Here is a 19,581-nt window from a genome sequence, read left to right on the forward strand (position 1 = left end):
ACCGCGGGAGGCTAAACCCCATCGTGGCACCTTTGTCCAGAAAAACTAGGGGGGGGTCTATACACTGCCCAGGGGGTGTGTAGGGAAATCACTGCGTGACATTATTCCCTTATCGGGGGCATCACTGCCACCTATGGCACAAGCCTCAAAAGACATCACGACAACACTTAATTAGCAAGCGGTTAAACACAGGCTAAAATGAGCTAAAACAACATTTCATGGTTGGCACAGAGAAACCATCTAGCATTTCTTTTGGCATTTAGAATGTTGCAGCAGACCTTTAATATTCCAAGCAGGTGAGGCATATTGGTGCATGACATACAACCAAACATCGTGCAATGTCCAGTAAAATAAAAGCAAAAAAAAAATGTCACAGTAAACAGAAAGAAAACTAAATAGCGAGCTTTTATTTTTACAGAACATTTTTCTATACATATTCCCACAATCAACATATCGTACATTCGACTTCAACAGCACCACTACACCCCATGCATCCACTTCACAGGCATTACTCTGCTCTTTCATCATTTCACTCTCAACATCAACCGCTCTCAATGAACGTAGCAAACCTGGTGCACAGACCTAAAAACTTTCCACACACACTTCTAGAGGTGTTTCAACAAACAGTCAACCCTCGCTGCGTGGAAGTGGCAAGAATTGTAAACGAAGTTCTCCCATAAACCACACAATCAGATATTCGTCCCTCAGTTAAGAAACAACACACTTATCCTTACAGGCTTCGCACCGTTCTGGGTGCGGGTGATTTCCACACCGCAGGTTGCACGGGTGCCTGCACGGGAGCATGTAGCCACACGATTTAATACACGGTGAGCGAGTGTCGAAACAGGGCCTAATTTGGACATGGCCACACGACAAGGTCTTGGAAACAGTAACAAGGCACGGTGGAGTCTGTATGTCCCCGCAGCTAACATCGGCAGCGTGACCGCAAGGCAGGATTCTCCGAACGAGCGTGGTGCATAGCGGCACAGCAGAGCGATGGCACACTCGCTGCGCAAAGTGACCGCAGCTTAGAGCGACACGTACAAGCACATTGCAGGGTGGAACGAGCCGGCGATCTGCTGCCCCGCAAGGCACACTGTAAGAGTGGCCGCACGGACGCACAAGCACAACAGGCACGCTGCAGCGATATCCGGCTGCCTTGCAGCACACCGTGGACATGGTGTGGCCGCAAGCCAGTGTCACTTGTATGGTTTCTTGACAAGGCCCCAGCCGTTCGAGTTCCGGTTCCGTGCTGGCAGCCATGGCCTGCTTCTCAAAGCAGAGTACCTGGGCACTGTGACCACACCGTCGATCCACTGTAACTGTCTTCCTGCACTTGAACTGCTGCACGGCGCTGCCTTCATGTGGTCCTGCGGTGAAAGTGTGGGGCATGTCCTCAGGACCGTCCCACATGTAGCAACGGAAGGAGGCGTCGTGATCGCAGTTGGGCAACTTGGCTGTGAACACTTCCAAGCATCGGTCCGTGCAGCGCTCGGAACATCGATTGCGACAGAGATGATTGCGCTTGCAAACTTTCCTCAAGCATGGCTGGTCGCAATAGGCTGGGTGGTCCCCATCGTGGCACCTTTGCATGCACCGGTGACCGCAGAGCTTCTTGGCTTCGCAGGGATTCATGCACGCTCCGTTCGGCTGAAACTTCGCTCGGAAACTGCTCCCACATTCAACGCGAATGATGTTCCTGGGATGACGAGCACAGGTCAGAGAAAGGGCAGGCCGAGTGCGCTGGTTCTTTTCCGAGACAATGTTGAACACATTATGGCAGCTCTCATCGGCGTTGCGAAGCTCTCCGAAGGCGTACACTGCGTAGCGCGCTCTGCTGAGAGCCGTGGCAAGGTCAGTTCCAAGAGAGCCGGGACCCAACAGTAAGACCACAACTTTGCTACGCCTTGGATAGAGCGCCTGGACTGCGGTAACTGTGTATGTACACTTGAGCTGTCGAAGTTTCTCTGCCAACGTTTGGTTCGCCCCGCTGGTGGAAGAAGTGAGACAAATAACTGCAACATCTTTCGCTTCGTATCCGTGCGTCTGTAGATGCAGGCACAGGCGAGATGCCATGAGGACCGCTTCATCTAGGTCAGCGGTGTCAAAAAACTGCACACTTTCAGCAACACCGCGGATCGTCTCCACGGGAACAACTGACTGCAACGGGGCACTGGTAAACGGAGCCAGAAGGTCGCAAATCTCCTGCGACTGGCAGTGCTGGACGTTCAACTCGTGCAAGGTGAAGCTCTGATTGTTGAATGCGAAACTCCACAGTGATGATGCAGGAAAGCTCTGTGGACACACATTGTCGCCGATAAGGACAACTTTAGTTACGCTATCGCTAAGAAGAACAGGAGCAAGGAAAGCTGGCACCTCATGCGCATTGTACAAAATCAAAGCTTTTGGCTGCAGCGTCTCAAAAACGGCGCCGTGCATAATCACTGCACTCACTGAGGTCAGAATGACAGAAACATCAGAGGCAGGTGGTCCAACAACACTTTCTGTGACCAAAGTGTTCATGCAAAGCTGACACTTCAATACTTCATTTTGAGCGTCTTCAAGTCTCTGAATGGCATTCTGCTTCAAGTTCAAGAGCCACTGCTTGTACAGTTGCCATCGATGACATCTCTCGAGTTGCATAATATTTCTAGCTTGCGTTTGGATCGGTTCAGTTCCAGCAGCGTTGATAGTTTTCCACACATAAACCGATCTCAAGTCATCCGTAATAGCTTGGGCACCTGTGGATGGACTTGGCTGAACTCTTTCAAAGGAAAAGCCGACTGCGCCACTGGAGCTGGGAACATTACCAAATGCCTTCAATACATTCCGGCAGTCTTTTCTAAATGCCTCAATATCTGCTCGTGACACGGCAGCCTTCATTTCGTTGTGGTTGATTCCAAAAAAAAGCCATGGCTCCACAAAATTCCTCTCCTCGTGCCGTTTCATGGAAAACTCGCGAGTGACCCCTTCTAAATGAGACTGGTGAAGGATTGCGCTCTTCATAGTACAAATCTCTTGTAGTACTTCGCTCAGTCTAACTAGACATTCATTAAGCTTGCCTTGTGACACAACAGCCGATGCAGATCCTTCAAATGTTATGTCCACCTCTGCATCCAAATCAAACATGTTCTCCGCTTTGTTTTTTGTAACTTTAGCTGATTTGTGGTTGGCAACAACTACTGGGCCACACCCCTCCATAGTGTGGCCCATATTGAGGAGCGAATGCACTGCGGCGTTCAGAAGTTCTTTGCCACCCGTTCCAGACGGGGCATGAATTAAAACTCCTCTGTCAGAAGTCACGACAGCTTGCAAAGCAGCAGCCTGGCTATCATCAAGTGAGACCTTCCCATCTCGCTGGGTATTTATTGATGAGCCTGTTCCATATCCGGATATGTCTACAGGATCAGCATCGAGTCGCTGGCGCCCTTCCATCAAAAAGAGTGATTCTACCCGACTTAAGTCATCACTAGATTTCCCATTTATTGCTGCGAGGAAGTGGATGAAGCAGAATGCATCTACATTTAAGTTAACGAGAACAAATTCATGGCTCTCGTTCTCGCTAGTTACACCTGCACCGTCGTACAGCAAGGCGACCTGCTCCTTGCCAAGCTTCAGGATCTTCCCGTAACAAATGTACTCCTTGTCGGGATCGCAGAAGGCAACCGCTTTGCCATAGAGCGACGCCAGGTTGCAGTTCACTGCCTCAACAAGACGGCCCAGGCCCGCATCAGGGACAAGCCGAAAACTGCTCAGAGTGACCTTTGCGCCCGAAGAAAGTGCATTCAGAAAACAGTCGTAAACATAACGGGAGGCCGCATTCCCACTTGCGGGTCCAATGTCGTCACGTCGGCACTTCCCGGCAGCCGTGACATCATCAAACGATGGAAACGGGACTGCCCTGTCAGCAGGGCGTCGATCTGCACGAATGGGAAAGGACGGGCGAACATCCTCTTCCCACGATGGCCTGGAGGCTCTGTTGCTGTCTCCACCGTCCCGTGAACCCCGGTCGTCGTTGCGGCTTCTCGCGGACACTGGCTCGGTGTAGAGGTTCCTCTCGAAGTCTCTGAACCAGGCAGGAGCATCACGCCTTGGCTGCCTGTTAAATGGCCTTCCCCTCTGGCCCCCAGGACGTCTCCCACCGGGCGTTCCTCTGAACTGGCCCCGGCCCCTGTGCTGCGCAGCTGCGCCCTCATGGCCCCGCCCTGCGCCTTGGTGGCCGGCTCCAGCTGACGCCGAGCCGCCTCCTCCCTCGGTGAAGCCACCCCTGCCCCTCGGTCGGCGATGCCGGGAGCTGTTGGTCCTTGCACCACGGCCTCCTCTCTCCGGTTGCTCCATTGCCCTGCTGCAAGGCTGGAGGCCTGCACAAGCCAACGGTGCAAACAGAAAAATATACATTAAAACTCTCTCACTTCAATTTAAGAAAAAAGGAACACCACGCTTACGCAGCTCATCATACCGCATACACCACACAACAGCAGAAAGAAATAAACCGCATTTATTGCGACCTAATTTTTGTGCAGAACGTACACACTTGCACTACGAAGAGAACATTAATATACGAGTGATTAGCTGCCCAAGATTCTGCTGCCACCATAAATGATGTAGTCTCCATTACTGGCCTCGCCACCAAGCAGTGGCAGCCATCCACGGCCAGAAACTCGGCCACCAATGCATTTCTTCGAGGTGTTCTGTCTCCACCTACTTGATGCATTCATTGCGTGAACACTTCTGCTCATTTCGCACTGAAATTTTTATTCCCATAAGCATAATGCATGTCCTTAGTGGGACGCCTCACTGCTTGAAACCTATGCAAATACTGTTCACATAAACAACATTACAAAGAGTATGGCAAAACATTTTTCAGAGAATTCATTTTTCCATTAAAAAGAGTGCCACTAAGCACACCTTTGTGTGAAATGACATTTTGCGACGTAAATGTTTTTCATAAAGAAACAGTTATTTGATTTCGTATAGTACGGTGGATTAAGTTCTTTAATATCTGTCACAGTACTACACTGACATTTTGCCATTTTTCCTGGCAGACTGTAAATGGCAATGCCATACGCCACAGGGCTTCATGGGATTGCGTCGTTCTTGAGGCAGCGGCATTGCTAGGAGCACCCAGCGTGACCAGAAAAGGCCATGCAGTAGCGAGCCATAATCCATAACGAGAACGATCAGAAAAAAAATTACGCCCACCTCCCCTCGCGGGAACCCTGGTGTGATGCGACGCTGAGGGGGGTTTCAAGCGCAAGCGAAGAGCAACCGTCGACCGAAAGGCCGCCGGAGAGCGGCACACCGGTTATATGCGCAGTGCGCCCGAAGGAGAGGAGACCGCGGAGAGAGAGAGTACTGCACATGCGCAGCACCGCCCACCGGCGGAGTGAGAGCGCGCTGGGCCGCACACCCGCAGATGTTGAGAGAGAGTGTTCGCTCTCACCTGGGCACGTGCCGGTGCCAGTGCGTCTGCCGCAGCTATGACGCAACACAATCCAACACAATCCACTTTAATCCAATCCAAGCCAATTCAATCGAATCCAATCCCCCTCGGTAGAGAGTGTTCGCTATCGGAGAGGAGAGGGGGTGAGCGGAGGAGAGTGCGGACGCCGACGACGACGGACGCACACAGGAAGGACAGGGCCGCCAACAAGAGATGCTCTCAGCGTCGCATCTAAAAGAGGAGAAGTCCTAACCCCCGCAACACCGTGAGGGAAAGCTCCCTGAGAGGGCTCATACAAAAGTCTGAGACAAGAATTCAAGGATATTCAAGGACTTTCAAGGCCCTATCAAGACATTTTCAAGGGTGCAAGGGAGAACGTGTACCATCTTTTTACCACTTCTTCCCACACACTAAATATCTGCTTCTTCAAGTTTGCAAAAATGACTTAAAGAAAAACATCCTTGGAACAACACCACCCTTTAGAAGAGGTGAAGTTTAGTGCCACCCCCCAAATACTGAGAGGGAGCTTTAAGGAAGCCATTCCATTTTAAAAGTTTTCGAACTCTGCAAGTGCTCTTAATACACAGTCTTGTATAGCAAGAAACATGAATTAATACCTTTCTTGTGACAGAAATTCGAGAATTATTTCACCAGGCCATCATAAAGGGGCATAATATTTTATTTCAGTGGCTGCCAAGCCAATGTGGAATAACTGGCAATGTTTTGGCTGATGCCGCTGCCCGGACAGGCCATGACTGTGAAACGACCATCTTCCCTCCGCTTTCAAGGACTGATGCCGCTAGGCTGCTTCATCAATTCGCGCGCAGGACCTCCATTACTCAATGGAACACACCGGACTTCGTGCTTCCGCGCCTCCACAACCAGGACCCTCTACTCCAGCGCCGTCTTCCGTGTGGGCTGTCTCGATCACAGTCCACTTTACTTTGTAGGCTGTGGTTGGGAGTGGCCTTCACGAAAGCCTACTCCTTCCTCATCGGGATGGCCAGTAGTGCCCACTGCGACGCCTGCGAGGTTGAAGAGACAATCGAGCATGTGCTTTGTTGTTTCCCCCAGTATTCCTCGGAAAGACGCGTTTTGGCCGCCGAGCTCAGCCGATTGGACAATCAACCGTTCCAACTAGAGACTATTCTTAGGACAACGACCCCTACAATCGACTTCGTGGAAGGCAACAAACGCCCTTCTGCGTTTCATGAAGGACACACGCTTGGATGAAAGACTATACATAGTATCCACGAAGGGACTAAAGTGTGTGTGCGACCCCGCTCCTCTCCCCTCTTTTATCCCCTGAACACCCCTTCCCCAGTGCCGAGTAGCAATCCGGGCTCTAGGCCTGGATAACCTCTCGGCCTTTCCTTCCGCTTTTCTCCTCCACCCTCCTCCTTCTGTGTACACCAACAAGGGGTGGAAGATAGACAACTCTACTGACTTCGCCCACCATCACACCCATCAAAATAAAATATTCCTGTAAAGCTTAGGAGCTAAGTGCACTGTGTTCTCACATTTAAGGTCTCGCTTATCTGCAATCATTTTTATGTCATCCCGGAGTGTTAGCACCATTCGTTTTGTAAACACAGTGGGGCATAGCTGTGGTAGGGCACAACAATAATAAGGTATGCAACATGAATAAAACGACAAGGAAATGCAGAAATCAGTATAAAATAAGGGAAGGAAAACCATGCTAATTTCTGCCTCATCCGATGCACGGATTTCGTTCCGTACAAGCCGTTGTATAAGACAGCACGCCTGTGCTCCCAAGCTGGATTTAAATTGTAAAAGCATGTTTCGAATGGGGAGGGTGCAAAGCCACACTGATAAGCCATGAAAAGCAGGTCACATAATCAGGCCTCTTCTTTATTGCCCTAGGAATTCAAGGGTTTTTAAAGAGAAGGAAAAAATTCAAGGGTTTCAAGGCCCTTGAAAACTGAAGTTTCAATTTCAAGGGTTTTCAAGGTTTTCAAGGACCTGTACGAACCCTGCCTGAGCAAGTGCAAGGATCATGTGCAGAGCCTAACACCGGGAGCGAAGCTAGGCCGGAGAAGCAAATCACGAGGAAAAACAAGCTTTGCCACACGACCATCCGAGCAGCTAACCACTGTTTACACCAATACTGGCGGCCCTGGCCTGAGATGTGGCATGTGTGTGCCTTAGCAAAAGTAGTTTATCGTTTAGTGCATTGCAGGAACAAACAACTGATTTTTGTGGAATGCGTGTCCTCCAGCTCATATCAAAGCCAGTGTTTCATATATATGTAGAAGGAAAACCGCAAGGGATTTCTAAATAAACAGGAGGAAATAATTTTAATTTTCCACTAAACTTTCCGGAGTCTGAAAGGTGGTAACATAAGTCTAAACGTGACGTTGCATTACATGTCCAAACAATTCCGTCAATTTCAACGCGACATTCAAAAACCGCATGAAGCAACAGGAAAGGTGGTTGCACGTTGTTTTAGCCAAAAACAAGCTTTTACCTCTACCCTCCAAGGGTTCTGTCGCAACCGTTGGTGTCAACAGGAAACTCCCGCGAACAAATAAAAAAAGTTACTGGCACCGCCAGGATTTGAACTTGGAACGAATAGAGAAATGGAGCGAGTGTCCGTTGTTGTACCGATTGAGCTACAAGCCAACGCAGAGACAGGGGAGACAGTCGGTGCACTCACCGAGCACATATGCGGGTTTATTCCCTGTGTTCTCGCTGAATGCCACGTGATAGCGTCACGCGACCTTTCGCGCCTCTGCGCGCTCTGCCCACGGCACGTGTAGCAGCTATGTGTGCACCTTGCGCATGCACTAGAAGTTATTAAAGGAAGCTCACACCAACGCATGGCATGTCACTTTACGCCGATCTCGTAGCCTTCGTCGGCAGCGGCAGAGACGTAGGAAAAGCGAGATTGTCTAACACCGGGTTTGAGCTTCCTACAATACTATAAAACAACAGTGTCACTCATGTGCTGCACCAATACAAGTCAAACAACCACCATTCATGCATTGATTTTACCTTAGCAAAGAATATCTCCTTGAAGTAACAAAGGGTGTGGTTAAGCGCATTCCACTTGTCTCTGGTTTCACTCTTTGTGGAGCCACATGCGTGAATTCAAGTGACGTCGCATGGGTAATCGTTCTCGGTGTCGTTTACACCTTAGCTTTCCAACCACCTTCACAGGGTGGATTGGCACGCATTTTTTAGTACACCTCTTTCAACCTCACGTGCAGTTAAAAGTATGTTGCAGCAGGTCTTTGCCACGATTCCTGCTCGCAGGACACGTGTGGCTGGCAGATCTAAAAGTTGCGATTTCAAAAGTCCGGGGCGCTATCAGCAAAATCATTTGGGGTGAAGGTGTTTTCAGCGATTCCCTTTCATTCGGAATAAATAAAATGTGCTTGACAAAAATCAGTTGTCTCTCCCTTTAAGATATGGACACGTGGGGCTGTTCTTTGGCCGGTGGAAAGTGCAACATTAAGTTCTAGTATAAATGAACTAGTATATAACAAATAACTACCGCATGGGGTTTTCTTGTTGTGAAGAGGTTTGAATTCTGCAGTGCTTTTGTGATGGACAAATTCAGTTGCCTAGTGGGCAGAGCTGGAGGAGTTGGAGGAGTGTTCAAAATGCTGTTCAAGGGCGTCGCCTAATCCTCCAGCGTGTCACCTGTCGTGCTAACAAGTGGGAGAGTGTTCATGTTTTGCCCCTGAAATGCACTCAGGAATGAATTTATAGAGGTCACAAACCTTCTGCAACTTTTCAATTCTGCAATGCATTGCATAAGACTACTTTGTGCTTTCACTTGTATAAAGGCTGTGAGGTTATTACTAGCGGGATGCCTCCCAAAAGTTCCTAATGCTTAATTTTCTTTTTTGTGTGAACTCCTACAATCATCAGCACACCGTGACCTAGGTTTGCTTGTATCCTTGTCTAGTGTAAGCTTGAGGAATAGAAAAGAGCAGCATCAATAGTATGTGCCGTAATAATGCCCGAGGCCAAATTAATTTCTAAATGGCATTAGGAGAGCATGGCCACTTCTTTGAACTTGTTCCCGTCTGCTTCCTCCTCTATAAACTTTACGGTGCATTTTGGAGTTGCAGAGCTGGAAATGAGCTTTATATTATAGAACACTTGCCACTGTCGCATGGTTTTGCAACAGCGCTTGACTCAACTAGAAGGAACACAATAGGGGAACCTGTTGCCAATTTGATAGCAGAGGATGTGCTATTTGGCACACTGAAAAACCTTGTGTGTTTTTTGTTCAATAGAGAGGTACCAGATGAATTTTTGCAGCAGTTACCCCAGGGATGAGTACGTGTCGAACCCTAGAGCTGATGAAGAGTTCAGGTCATTTGCCAATGTAGTGGGTATATCTATTAAGTTTTCTAAATCCGTGTTGGTTAAGTAGTAGGGTAGTATGTATATTGAGCATAATGTTAACTTGCCATAGAGAATGACCCGCATTGCTACCGCTTCCAATTAAGTTTGTGCGTCGGCTTATTCATTGACGTGTGAACAACTTTTACAAGGAAGGAGACGGGACATCTCATTTCTTGTCTACCGTCTTTGTTTTCACACTAAACATATTTAAGAAATTAAGTGATGTTTGCGCGCAAGGCTATCTTTCTTTTTAGGTTTCCTTCCTCTTTTCTTTCTTGCCAGTGGCGTACAACACCGTCCAAAAAATATTTCTGGCTACCCCACTGGCTGCCGGCCTAGTAGGTGGTGCTCTCTAGACACAGTGGTTGGTGTGTGTGTGTGTGTGGTCTGGGAGGGTGAGTGCGGAAAGCGTGATGTGTACGGAAACTCAGTACGAATAAACCCCGACAACATTACAGAGGTAATGATGGCGGCGGGGAAGCCACTTCGGTGTGGGCCCTCTTTAGGGCTTGATCGTTTAAAGAGAGGCATTTAGACAAAACCATACGACATGTAACAAAAGAGTGTGGGTTTAACGATCCACTGAGGGTTATCCGGGAACCCAGACAGTTCCTGGAGCTTCCTGCCTGGTAATGAGGGCATGGACAAAATATATTCCATCATTTGCTTATTGAGGCGAGGGCAATGGTATTTACCAATGTCTATAACTGTGATGCTTTCAGTCACAGGTTACCACGGTGAAGGTTTGGGATGAAAAAGCAAAAAAATTTCTTGTATGGAATTATGTGCAATGAGATTGATGATGATGATGGTTGCTGTTTAATGGTGCAAGGTCAACTACGGCAAAGAGTGCCAAAGACAAAGTTATTTAATCACAGTGATGTAAATACTAAATTTTGTCAGTAAAAACAAACGTGAAATGAAACAAAAGGCAGTGAAGATTGCTGGTGTATAGGGCCAGGGTGATTATGCATATGTAAGGAGCTCTAAAAATTTGATCCTTTTTAAAGACTTAACTTGTTTTTTAATAGAATTACTGGGTCGCTCGGTAAGATGTGTGATTGATGCAGTGGTACAGGTCGTCTGTACAGTTCAGGGAAATGTTTGTGTCGTGTTGTGTCAAGTGCCTTGCATGCAATTAGGATGTGAACTACGGATAGACCCTCCCCACACCTGCTATACAGGGGTCTTGGAGATCCAGAGAGCAGGTGGGAGTGTGTTACATGTGTATGGCCTATCCATCAGTTGTGCCTTGTGCTAATTGTAGTTTTATTGCACGTAGTTTGTTGTCTGCTTGTTGACTCCAATCTCCCTGCCATGCTTTTCGAAGCTGTTGTCTGTATGTGGCTTGAGCGTATGGTACTGTTGTTATGTCCTCTGTATTTGTTAGTGCAGTAGCAGGAGCCATTTGAATTGAGGCCTCATTGCCAGCGATCCCACAGTTTCCATGGAACCAAGCACAGAGTCATTTCCAGATTTAAGGCATAAGCCAACAGAATATTCCTAAAAACAAGATTGAAGCTATGGTTCCTGGAAGACTTTCCGGATGACAGTGAACGTACCACACTCAGAATCCGTGTAGATGATGGACTTTGGAATGCGATGTTCAACAATGTGATTTACAAGAAAAATACCATATCCCTCCGCTGTGAAGATGCTACTGTTCACATTCATGGTTCCACTTCTGTGAAAGCTGGAACCGTGCACAGCATAGTTTGGATGCATCACTGTAAAACTCTGCACAGCAATATTTCTCTTGCAGCATGATTGAACGTGTTGGAAACACACCATGAAAACACGAAGTGTGAAGCAAGCAAAATTTTCTGAAGTTTTGACAACAACACAGTGAACGACGCAAAACATGCAACAGTTAAGGACGGACTAAGAACTGTTCTCCTAGCTACCCACCCCCCACTTCCCCGCATCGCATATGTCAGCATAGTCGTTGCGCACAGCTAAGTATATACCATCAAGTTGAGAAAGAACGCCCACCCAAACTACAAAGCTATCGACTGAGCAATACAAGATGGGCGAACTTTCGGCTCAGGTGCGAAAAACTACAAAAGAGTGGCTGCATCGCCAACCAAACTGCGGAGATATCAAGTGAGAAATACGAGATGGGCGAACTTTTGGGTCGAGTGCGGAAAGAATTAACAAGTGACCGCATCTACACATAACCACATAATTCACGTTTATTTTGTTCACTCATTGTCGCTAAAGGCATCGAACCATGCGTCTCTGTCAAAGTTGAACACGAGCTGCAGTGCATTGTCCACCCGGCTCTCCTGAGCATCGAGTCCCCTCACGGGTTCTGTGCTTGCACAGGCCCGGCACTGGTTGAACTCGCCGTCTTCACAACCGTCAAGGCCTGAGAGAAAACATTTTTATTGAGCTTCATGTGGCTCAGGGGACGGTTGTGGCCGCTGGCTTGTGCCGGGCGGCGACATCGGCAGCTCTGGTGACCAAGCAGGTTTGCACCTCTAGGTCTGAGCTCCCCAGCGCCTCCTCCCACTGCTCATCAGAGGAAATTAGGGGAAAGGGATCTTTAGGACACCCCCAAAAGATGTGGGGAAGGGTGGCGAGGGCTCCACATGCAGGGCATTCTGGGGAAGGGTATAATGAAGGGTGGATTCGGTGGAGTATAGCGGGATTGGGGAACGTGTTCGTCTGAAGGAGACGCCACGTGTGTTCTTCGGAATTAGTTAGCTTGACGTGAGCCGGGGGGTACCTACGGCGGTCGAGGCGGTAATGCACGGTTATTTCTGTGTACGTGAGAAGTCTGTCTCTGGCGGATCTGGCCCCGTGATAGGGTTCAAGGCTTGCCCCGGCTCGGATTGTGAGCCCTCGAGCCGTATTGTGGGCAGCCTCATTACCCGCGAGGCCAGCGTGCGCCGGAGTCCAGACAATTTCTACCGGGGAGTCGGGTGGGTGGCGTCTGAGAATTTTGGATGCCTGTGGCGAAACGTGGCCGTTGGCGAAATTTTGAATGGCCGCTTTGGAATCGGAGATTACTATCGAGGGGGTCGGCCTTTGGGAGAGAGCTAAAGCTATTGCCGCCTCCTCCGCCGTGGCGGGATGGGAAGTATTTAAGGTTAGGGAGTCGAGAGGGGGATTGTCAGGGTCGTTAATAACTGCAATGGCGAATGCGGCGCGGTGCCTGTATTCTGCAGCATCCACATAGACCACGTCGGATCGAGCGGAGAGTCGTTTTTGGAGAGCACGTGCTCTCTGATCCCTGCGGCTCGCGTGGTGTATGGGATGCATGTTGCGGGGTATTGGTTTAATTACAAGCTTTGCATGGGTTTCAGAAGAGAGGGGAATTTTAGCCTCAGGGCGGTCAATATGACCTATACCTAGCCGCCTTAGGATATGATTACCAGTGGGAGTTTTAGACAGACGGACGACCTGATTGGAAAGGTGGGCTTCTATAAGCTCCTGTGCCGTATTGTGCACGCCAAGGCCTTCGAATCTGGCAGTGGGTGTGTTAAGGGGGAGGTGGAGGGCAGATTTGTATGCCTTTCGGATGAGCCTATTAACCTTATCTAATTCAGTTGCAGACGGGTTCAGGTAAGGTAGGGAGTACGTGATCCTACTGATAATGAACGCTTGGATAAGTCGGATTCTCTCCTCCTCCTTGAGACCCCTGCGGCGGTTGGAGATTCGTCTTATGAGCCCTATAGTTTGAATAACATGTTGTTCTAATTTCCGGAGAAATTGTGTGTTAGCCCGATTATTTTGTATAAGCATCCCCAGAATTTTAAGGGTAGAGACCTCTGGAATCGGGTTGTTTTCTATATGAACTCTAATGTCGGGTGGTACCTTGGATCTCCTCTTCGGCGATAGCAAAAGGAGTTCGGACTTACTGGGGGAGCAAGTAAGCCCCGCGTTGGCAGCTTCTTTTACTACTATTTGAACGCCCTCTTGTAGGGTCTCCTCTATATGGGAGTCGCTTCCACCATTCACCCACAGTGTGATGTCGTCGGCGTAAAGGCTGAATTTAAGATTAGGAATTAGCTCAAGGCGGCGGGGTATGTTAATTATGGCCAAATTAAATAACAAAGGGGATAATACCGCTCCTTGAGGTGTGCCTTTAGAGGGGAGATCAACCGTGTCGGAGGTAATGCCCCCGATTTGAAGGATGGCACTTCGATTGGACAGGAAGCTGCGAATATAGTTGTACGTACGAAGCCCCGGGTTGGTGGATTCCAGTCCAGTCATTATGGCCTCGTGAGACACGTTATCAAAAGCCTTGGTCAAATCTAAGGCAAGGATAGCCGCAGTGTCTAAACTGTTTTGGGGGACTATGACTTGTCTGGAGATTTGGAGGAGGACGTCCTGCGTCGACAGGCCCGTACGGAAACCAATCATGGAGTGAGGGAGCGGGTAGAAATTCTGAATGTGGGAAACCAAGCGTGCATGAATGATATGCTCCAATAGTTTTCCCAGGCACGAGGTGAGGGATATGGGCCGGAGGTGTTCTAATGCAAGGGGTTTCCCTGGTTTGGGAATAAATGTAATTTTAGCATGTTTCCAGGATTGTGGCAGCGTGCCCTGTTGCCAATAATGGTTGAAGTAACCAGTAATGGCTGTGATGGAGTAATCATCAAGATTCTTTAGCATTTTGTTGGTTACTTGATCAGGGCCCGGGGCCGAACCCGATCGCAGCTTGAGTAAGGCTCCTCGTACTTCTGCTTCAGTTATGTCCCTATCCATATACGAATTTGGCAAACCGGTGTATGGAGGGAGAGGGTTGCTAGTGCCTTTGGGCAAATACATGTCCTTTATCTTATTTACTAGGTCTGCATCCGTCCCTGGGAATCCATGGATGATGCTGGTGAGGCGATGGGCTTGATCTGTTTTCGACTGGTTCGGGTTCAGGAGGTGTTTGAGAAGCTGCCATGTCCGTTTCATCCCCAGGTTGCCACGCATCTGGTCGCAGATTTCGCCCCATTGATCCTGAGAGAGTTGTGATGTGTATTTTTGAATTTTCGCATCCAGTTCTGCTAATTTACGGCGCAACCTGTGGTTTTGTTTGTTGCTTCTCCAACGTTTTTGTATGCTCTTATATGCGTTCCACAGGTGTTGCAGGTGGGGATCTATAGTCTCCGAAGGTGTGTCTGGGTCAACTCGTTTGGTTACGGCTCGCGTGTCCGCAACCAGTTGCTTTACCCAGCTGTGTAGATCTAATGGGTTATATGTTATCGATGTTTCTTTGTGGGCTTCTCGACAACTCCTGAACTCGTCCCAGTTTGTGAGGTGCTGCTGTCGGGGGTGAGTTCTAATGATGGGGGCAAGGGTGAGATCAGTTTGGATGATGAAATGATCACTTCCATGGGTGCTGTCAGTGATGCTCCATCTGGCGTTTTTGACATGGAGTGTAAAGGTGAGATCTGGGGTGGAGTCTTTTTGAGCGCTGTTGCCAATCCGGGTTGGAGTATTGGGGTCTGATTCTAATGTAAAATGGTGGATCTGCGCCTGGTCCCAAAGGTCTCTTCCCTTTTTTGTGCACTTGGAATAACCCCACGCCGTGTGTGGTGCATTAAAGTCACCCACTACAATAAGGGCATTGGGGCCGGCTTCTTTCCTGGCCAGGGAAAACAAAAGATTGAATCTGTGATTGTGCACACGGGGGCTACTATATACGTTTAGAATGAAAAGTTTAGAACCTCCCCTTTTTATGGGAAGTACCGTTATCAGATCGTGGGGGATTTCGACGCTATCAAATTGGGTTCTCTCCGCCGGGATGTTTCTTTGGATTAGGACGGCTGTTTTCGGATCCACTTCGTTTTGGAATGCTTTGTAACCCGAAAGTTTAACAGCTTTGCCCGGCTCTTGGAGGGCTATAATGTCTGGGGGGGTTTCAACCGACTGAATGTGCAACTGCAAGTTGCTTCGCTTTCTACTAAAGCCCCTGCAGTTCCACTGCCAGATTCGGACGACCGCGGTGCTTCTACTCGAGGGCTGGTCCATATTAGTTGCCAATTTGGGGGACGTGCCCAGACAGGTTGCTGACGCTGTTGAGAACCTCTCGTATGTATGTGACAAGTTCAGCGCGGAGGTTATCTATGCTGCCTTGGAGGTTAGATTGAATTGTTAACATATTAGCCTGCTGAGCTTGGTGGTGTTGCTGAAGCTCTACAAATTCATTTTTCTGCTCGTGTAAGAGCTTCCAGGTTGACGCGACGCTTGCTTCGAGGGCAGTGATTCGCTTATCATGCTGCTCGTCATGAGTGGCATTCTCAGCTGCGGCTTGGCAGGTTTCACCGACTGCTCTGCGTTTGGTTGCGGGGGGTGTTGGGCTCGGTTCTTCTAGAGGGCGGTTTTCAATTTGCGACTTCAGGGCTTTGTTTTCCTGACGCAAAGCGAAATTTTCCTGTCTGAGCAGGTTAATCTCCGCTCTTATGCTAGAAAGCTCTCTTATTAAGTCAGGGGGGAGAGAGGAGGGGGGTTGGTGCAGGGAGGATGAGCAGTGCGAGGGAGCACTAGAGCCGCTCACCTTTTTGTCAGCGCTCGGCTGCCTGTCTTGCGATGGTGGTATGGGTTGTTTCTTGAGCACTTGTAGTCCTCCAGGTGAGTTCTTTTGGCTGGGAGGGCGTTGGTGGCCGCTGGCAGGGTGCTTCCCTCCCCCGGGCTCTCTGGGTTGTCCTTGCTTGGAGGGTTGGGCGTCCTGCTGCTCGGGGTTGCAAGCTTGAGCGTAGGTTTGGGGGCGTCTGCGGGGTTGGAAGCGGCGGGGACAGTCCGTTGCACCGGTGATGTGAGGGCCTTCACAAACGATGCACTTGGGGAGGCAGGGGTGCTGGTCGTCGGGGTTAGGGGTTCCACACTTAGGACACCTTGACGGTGGCTTTGCGTTGGGGCATACGTCTTGACGGTGCCCCGGCTGCCAGCACGCGGTGCAGGCCTCGGTTTTACGTCGGAATGGTTTGCACCGGTACATCGCGGCTCGGTACCGGATCCAGAAGGGGACCCGGTTGTCATTAAATAGGATCTGAGCGTTATTGGAGGTTCCGAGCCGTTTCGCAGCGAGAATCTGTAGATCGGGATTGTAGTCATTCACGCTCCGGAAAACTTCTTCGGGTGTGTCGTTTTCGGGAATGTTGAAAATTACTCCAGTTGCCGTGTTGGCGGGAGCAGAAACATGCGAAACGACTTCGTACTGGTGTCCTTTGAATGAGAGGGACTGGATGGCAGAGTATTTTTGTGCGCGTTCTTCCGAGGGGGTACTTATCAACAGGTAGTTCGCCACTTGTTGGACCCGTATTTGGTCTACCGGGTTCTGAGGGAGGTTGGCTCTTTGAAAAATGGCATCCGCAAGAGAGGCTTGAGCGACTGACCTGAGATCGAGTCCCCCTCTCGGTCGGAGAACGATCTTGATGTCTGTTTCGGGAAGTGGCAATGCCGGTGGGTTGCGCCGCGCAGAGCGGTTGCGAGCATCGCGATGGGCTTGGTGGTTCGAGGTGGGGGCCTGCAAGGAAGCGTTCCTGGCGTCGAGGTAGTTTCGTTGTCGGCGGCGAATATCCGTCCAGCCACCTTGGTTGAGCTCGACAGGATCGATGTTTTCTCCGGCTACGGCGACTTCCATAGCCACGGTGGTTGTAGGGAGCTAGGCCTAGTGACTAAGCCTAGCTCCGATGTGACGAACGAACGAGGTGGGCTTCCCACCAGAAAAATGCAGGAATGTCCGAAAAAACGTTTTCCGATCGTTCCTTACACCTTCCGGCGTCCGCTGGTACCGGCCTTCTGGGTCCAAGACGACGATTTCGGCTCAACGCTCGAAAAATAGCGGAGCTCATGCGGGGCACGTCTGGTCAATTCGAGCGACTAGAGCGCCCCCCGTCAAGGCCTGTCGAGATGCCGCACCGCTTAAAGAATGCCAAGGCGGTGTCTCCCCTCTCTTCTTTTCTTCCCATCTGCTACCCCTTCTTCCTACACTTACTAGTAAATCCTGACAGGTTGTGTCTCTTCTGTTCAAAATGGAGACATTGGTGGTGCTCGTGGCCGCAGGACGTTTTCGCGGAGGGACCTCCCCGGGCTTTCGAAAGCATTGAAGCGAGCACCATTTTAGGTGGTGGGCATCTTTTGTGTCTTTTAGTAAATTGAATATTGCACCTCCCACTAAATGAGGGTGGGTGATGTTTCGGGCGAGGGCGTTCTCTCAGAAATTTTTGGTGTATATACAGTCTATACACATATACAGTAGAATCTCGTTAAACTGTACCAGCATGAGTCAGTTTCTTTTTATTCGTAGCTAAGCCAAAACCCCGACTTGGTTTTCCTTTAGCCTAATGCATTCGGATAAACCGTAGTGCCGGTTAGTACGTACTGGCTTCATGCCCCCGTCAGGTACGGTGTAATGAGGTTTCACTGTACCTACATACATACAATGAATACGTTTTGGGATTTGGTTTCAAAAATAAATGAGAGGCTGGACGTATGTAAGAAGACAATATCACTAGGGTTTCGACCATGGTTCACTGACGAAGACTGGATCAACCTCAGTCGAAATGTTAGTGATATATATACACACACGCGCGCGCACGCACGCACGCACACACACACACACACACACACACACACACACACACACACACACACACATTTACCTGCAAACAGTGTTCTCACAAAAATGCACAAGCCGCAAAAGTTTTGCTTGCGTAGTCGCAGACGCGAGCTACTGGAGCGAGCGAGAGAAAGAGAGAGAGAAAGAGACAGAGAGATATCTTGATTTGGCAGAGAGGATTAGGTCGCGACGACTTCAGGCACTCGAGTCACGAGCTGCTTCTGGAGCTGGGGTTCCGAGTGGCCCAACGCCTCCACTGCACAAGCCCGCATTTGGTGTTTGGAGTTGACGCCAGAGGCGTTCCTCCTCCAGAAAGCAAGAGCCCGGAGTGTGAATCATATGGTACTCTTCGGTCAAGGTCGACCAGTCGTGCATGGTTTCGAATTCCGTAATGGCGATTTTCCGCGTCGGTCGTGTGCCTCGCCCTCGTTTCTTCGCGTTTATTGTGGTCTCGTCAAAGTGTGTACCCGTTCACCAATACCACATACAGTCGCGTACTCGAACGCTTCAATTAGAATATTTCGCTTCGTGTAGGCGAAATTTGATATTGCGTTCGTGCGAACTTACGACTCACGGTGACAATTCATTCTACAGTTTAACGAAATGCAACAGTTCCAGATCAGTCACGAAGGCAAGCTTGAACGCAGAATGGGAAAAAGCTCTGCTGGAAAGAACGCAAACACATCCCCAAATTAAAAGTGGCCAATAAAGGCGGCAAATGCGCGCCGAACACGGCGTTAACATGCTGTAATCGGGTTATACAGGAGGCTATGTCAGGGAGGAAAGAAAACCTAGAACTCACGTGCTCACATCGTTTCAGCGTCTCATCCGGCGCCGTCAATGATATGCGCACCGTCTGCGCGTCAGCTGCTTTCTCCAGCCGGCCCTCGACTGCCGCGTCGCTCTTCAGTCCGGCTTTGCGACGCCGGCAAATCGCAGCAAGCTGTGTCTGAGCGTGCTGCGAAGTCGGCACTGCTATCGTAACGCACTGAAATCTCTATAATCGTCCCCAAACATGTCGATAACCCAAGCGATAACCGCAGCCTTTTGTGAACTCAGTAATATGGGAGGAGATACCGAAGTTAGAACACTTGCGCGCGAAGCGTTGTCGCTACTGGCAACCCTGGATTTACCTTTACACTGGCGGCGTCTCAAATTTCGCGGGCTCTCGTCTCTCGTTCGTCCCCGCAGGAAAGGG

At 49.6% G+C, this 19,581-nt stretch overlaps 1 protein-coding gene across 1 annotated transcript; it reads right to left on the reverse strand.

The window, feature by feature from the left end:
* Nucleotides 1-386: 386 nt before the first annotated feature.
* LOC144174789 (uncharacterized) lies at nt 387-19,461 on the reverse strand. The gene is made up of 2 exons (XM_077703680.1): nt 19,186-19,461; nt 387-4,361 (listed from the first exon to the last, which is right to left on the reverse strand). Exon 2 carries the CDS (start codon nt 4,336-4,338, stop codon nt 709-711), a length of 3,630 nt encoding a protein of 1,209 aa, XP_077559806.1. The 5' UTR covers nt 4,339-4,361; nt 19,186-19,461; the 3' UTR covers nt 387-708.
* Between the last annotated feature and the right edge of the window lie 120 nt (nt 19,462-19,581).

Source organism: Haemaphysalis longicornis, unplaced genomic scaffold, assembly GCF_048455015.1.
Source record: "Haemaphysalis longicornis isolate Haplotype H1 unplaced genomic scaffold, Haemaphysalis longicornis Haplotype H1 scaffold_3, whole genome shotgun sequence".
Taxonomy (NCBI): Eukaryota; Metazoa; Arthropoda; class Arachnida; order Ixodida; family Ixodidae; genus Haemaphysalis; species Haemaphysalis longicornis.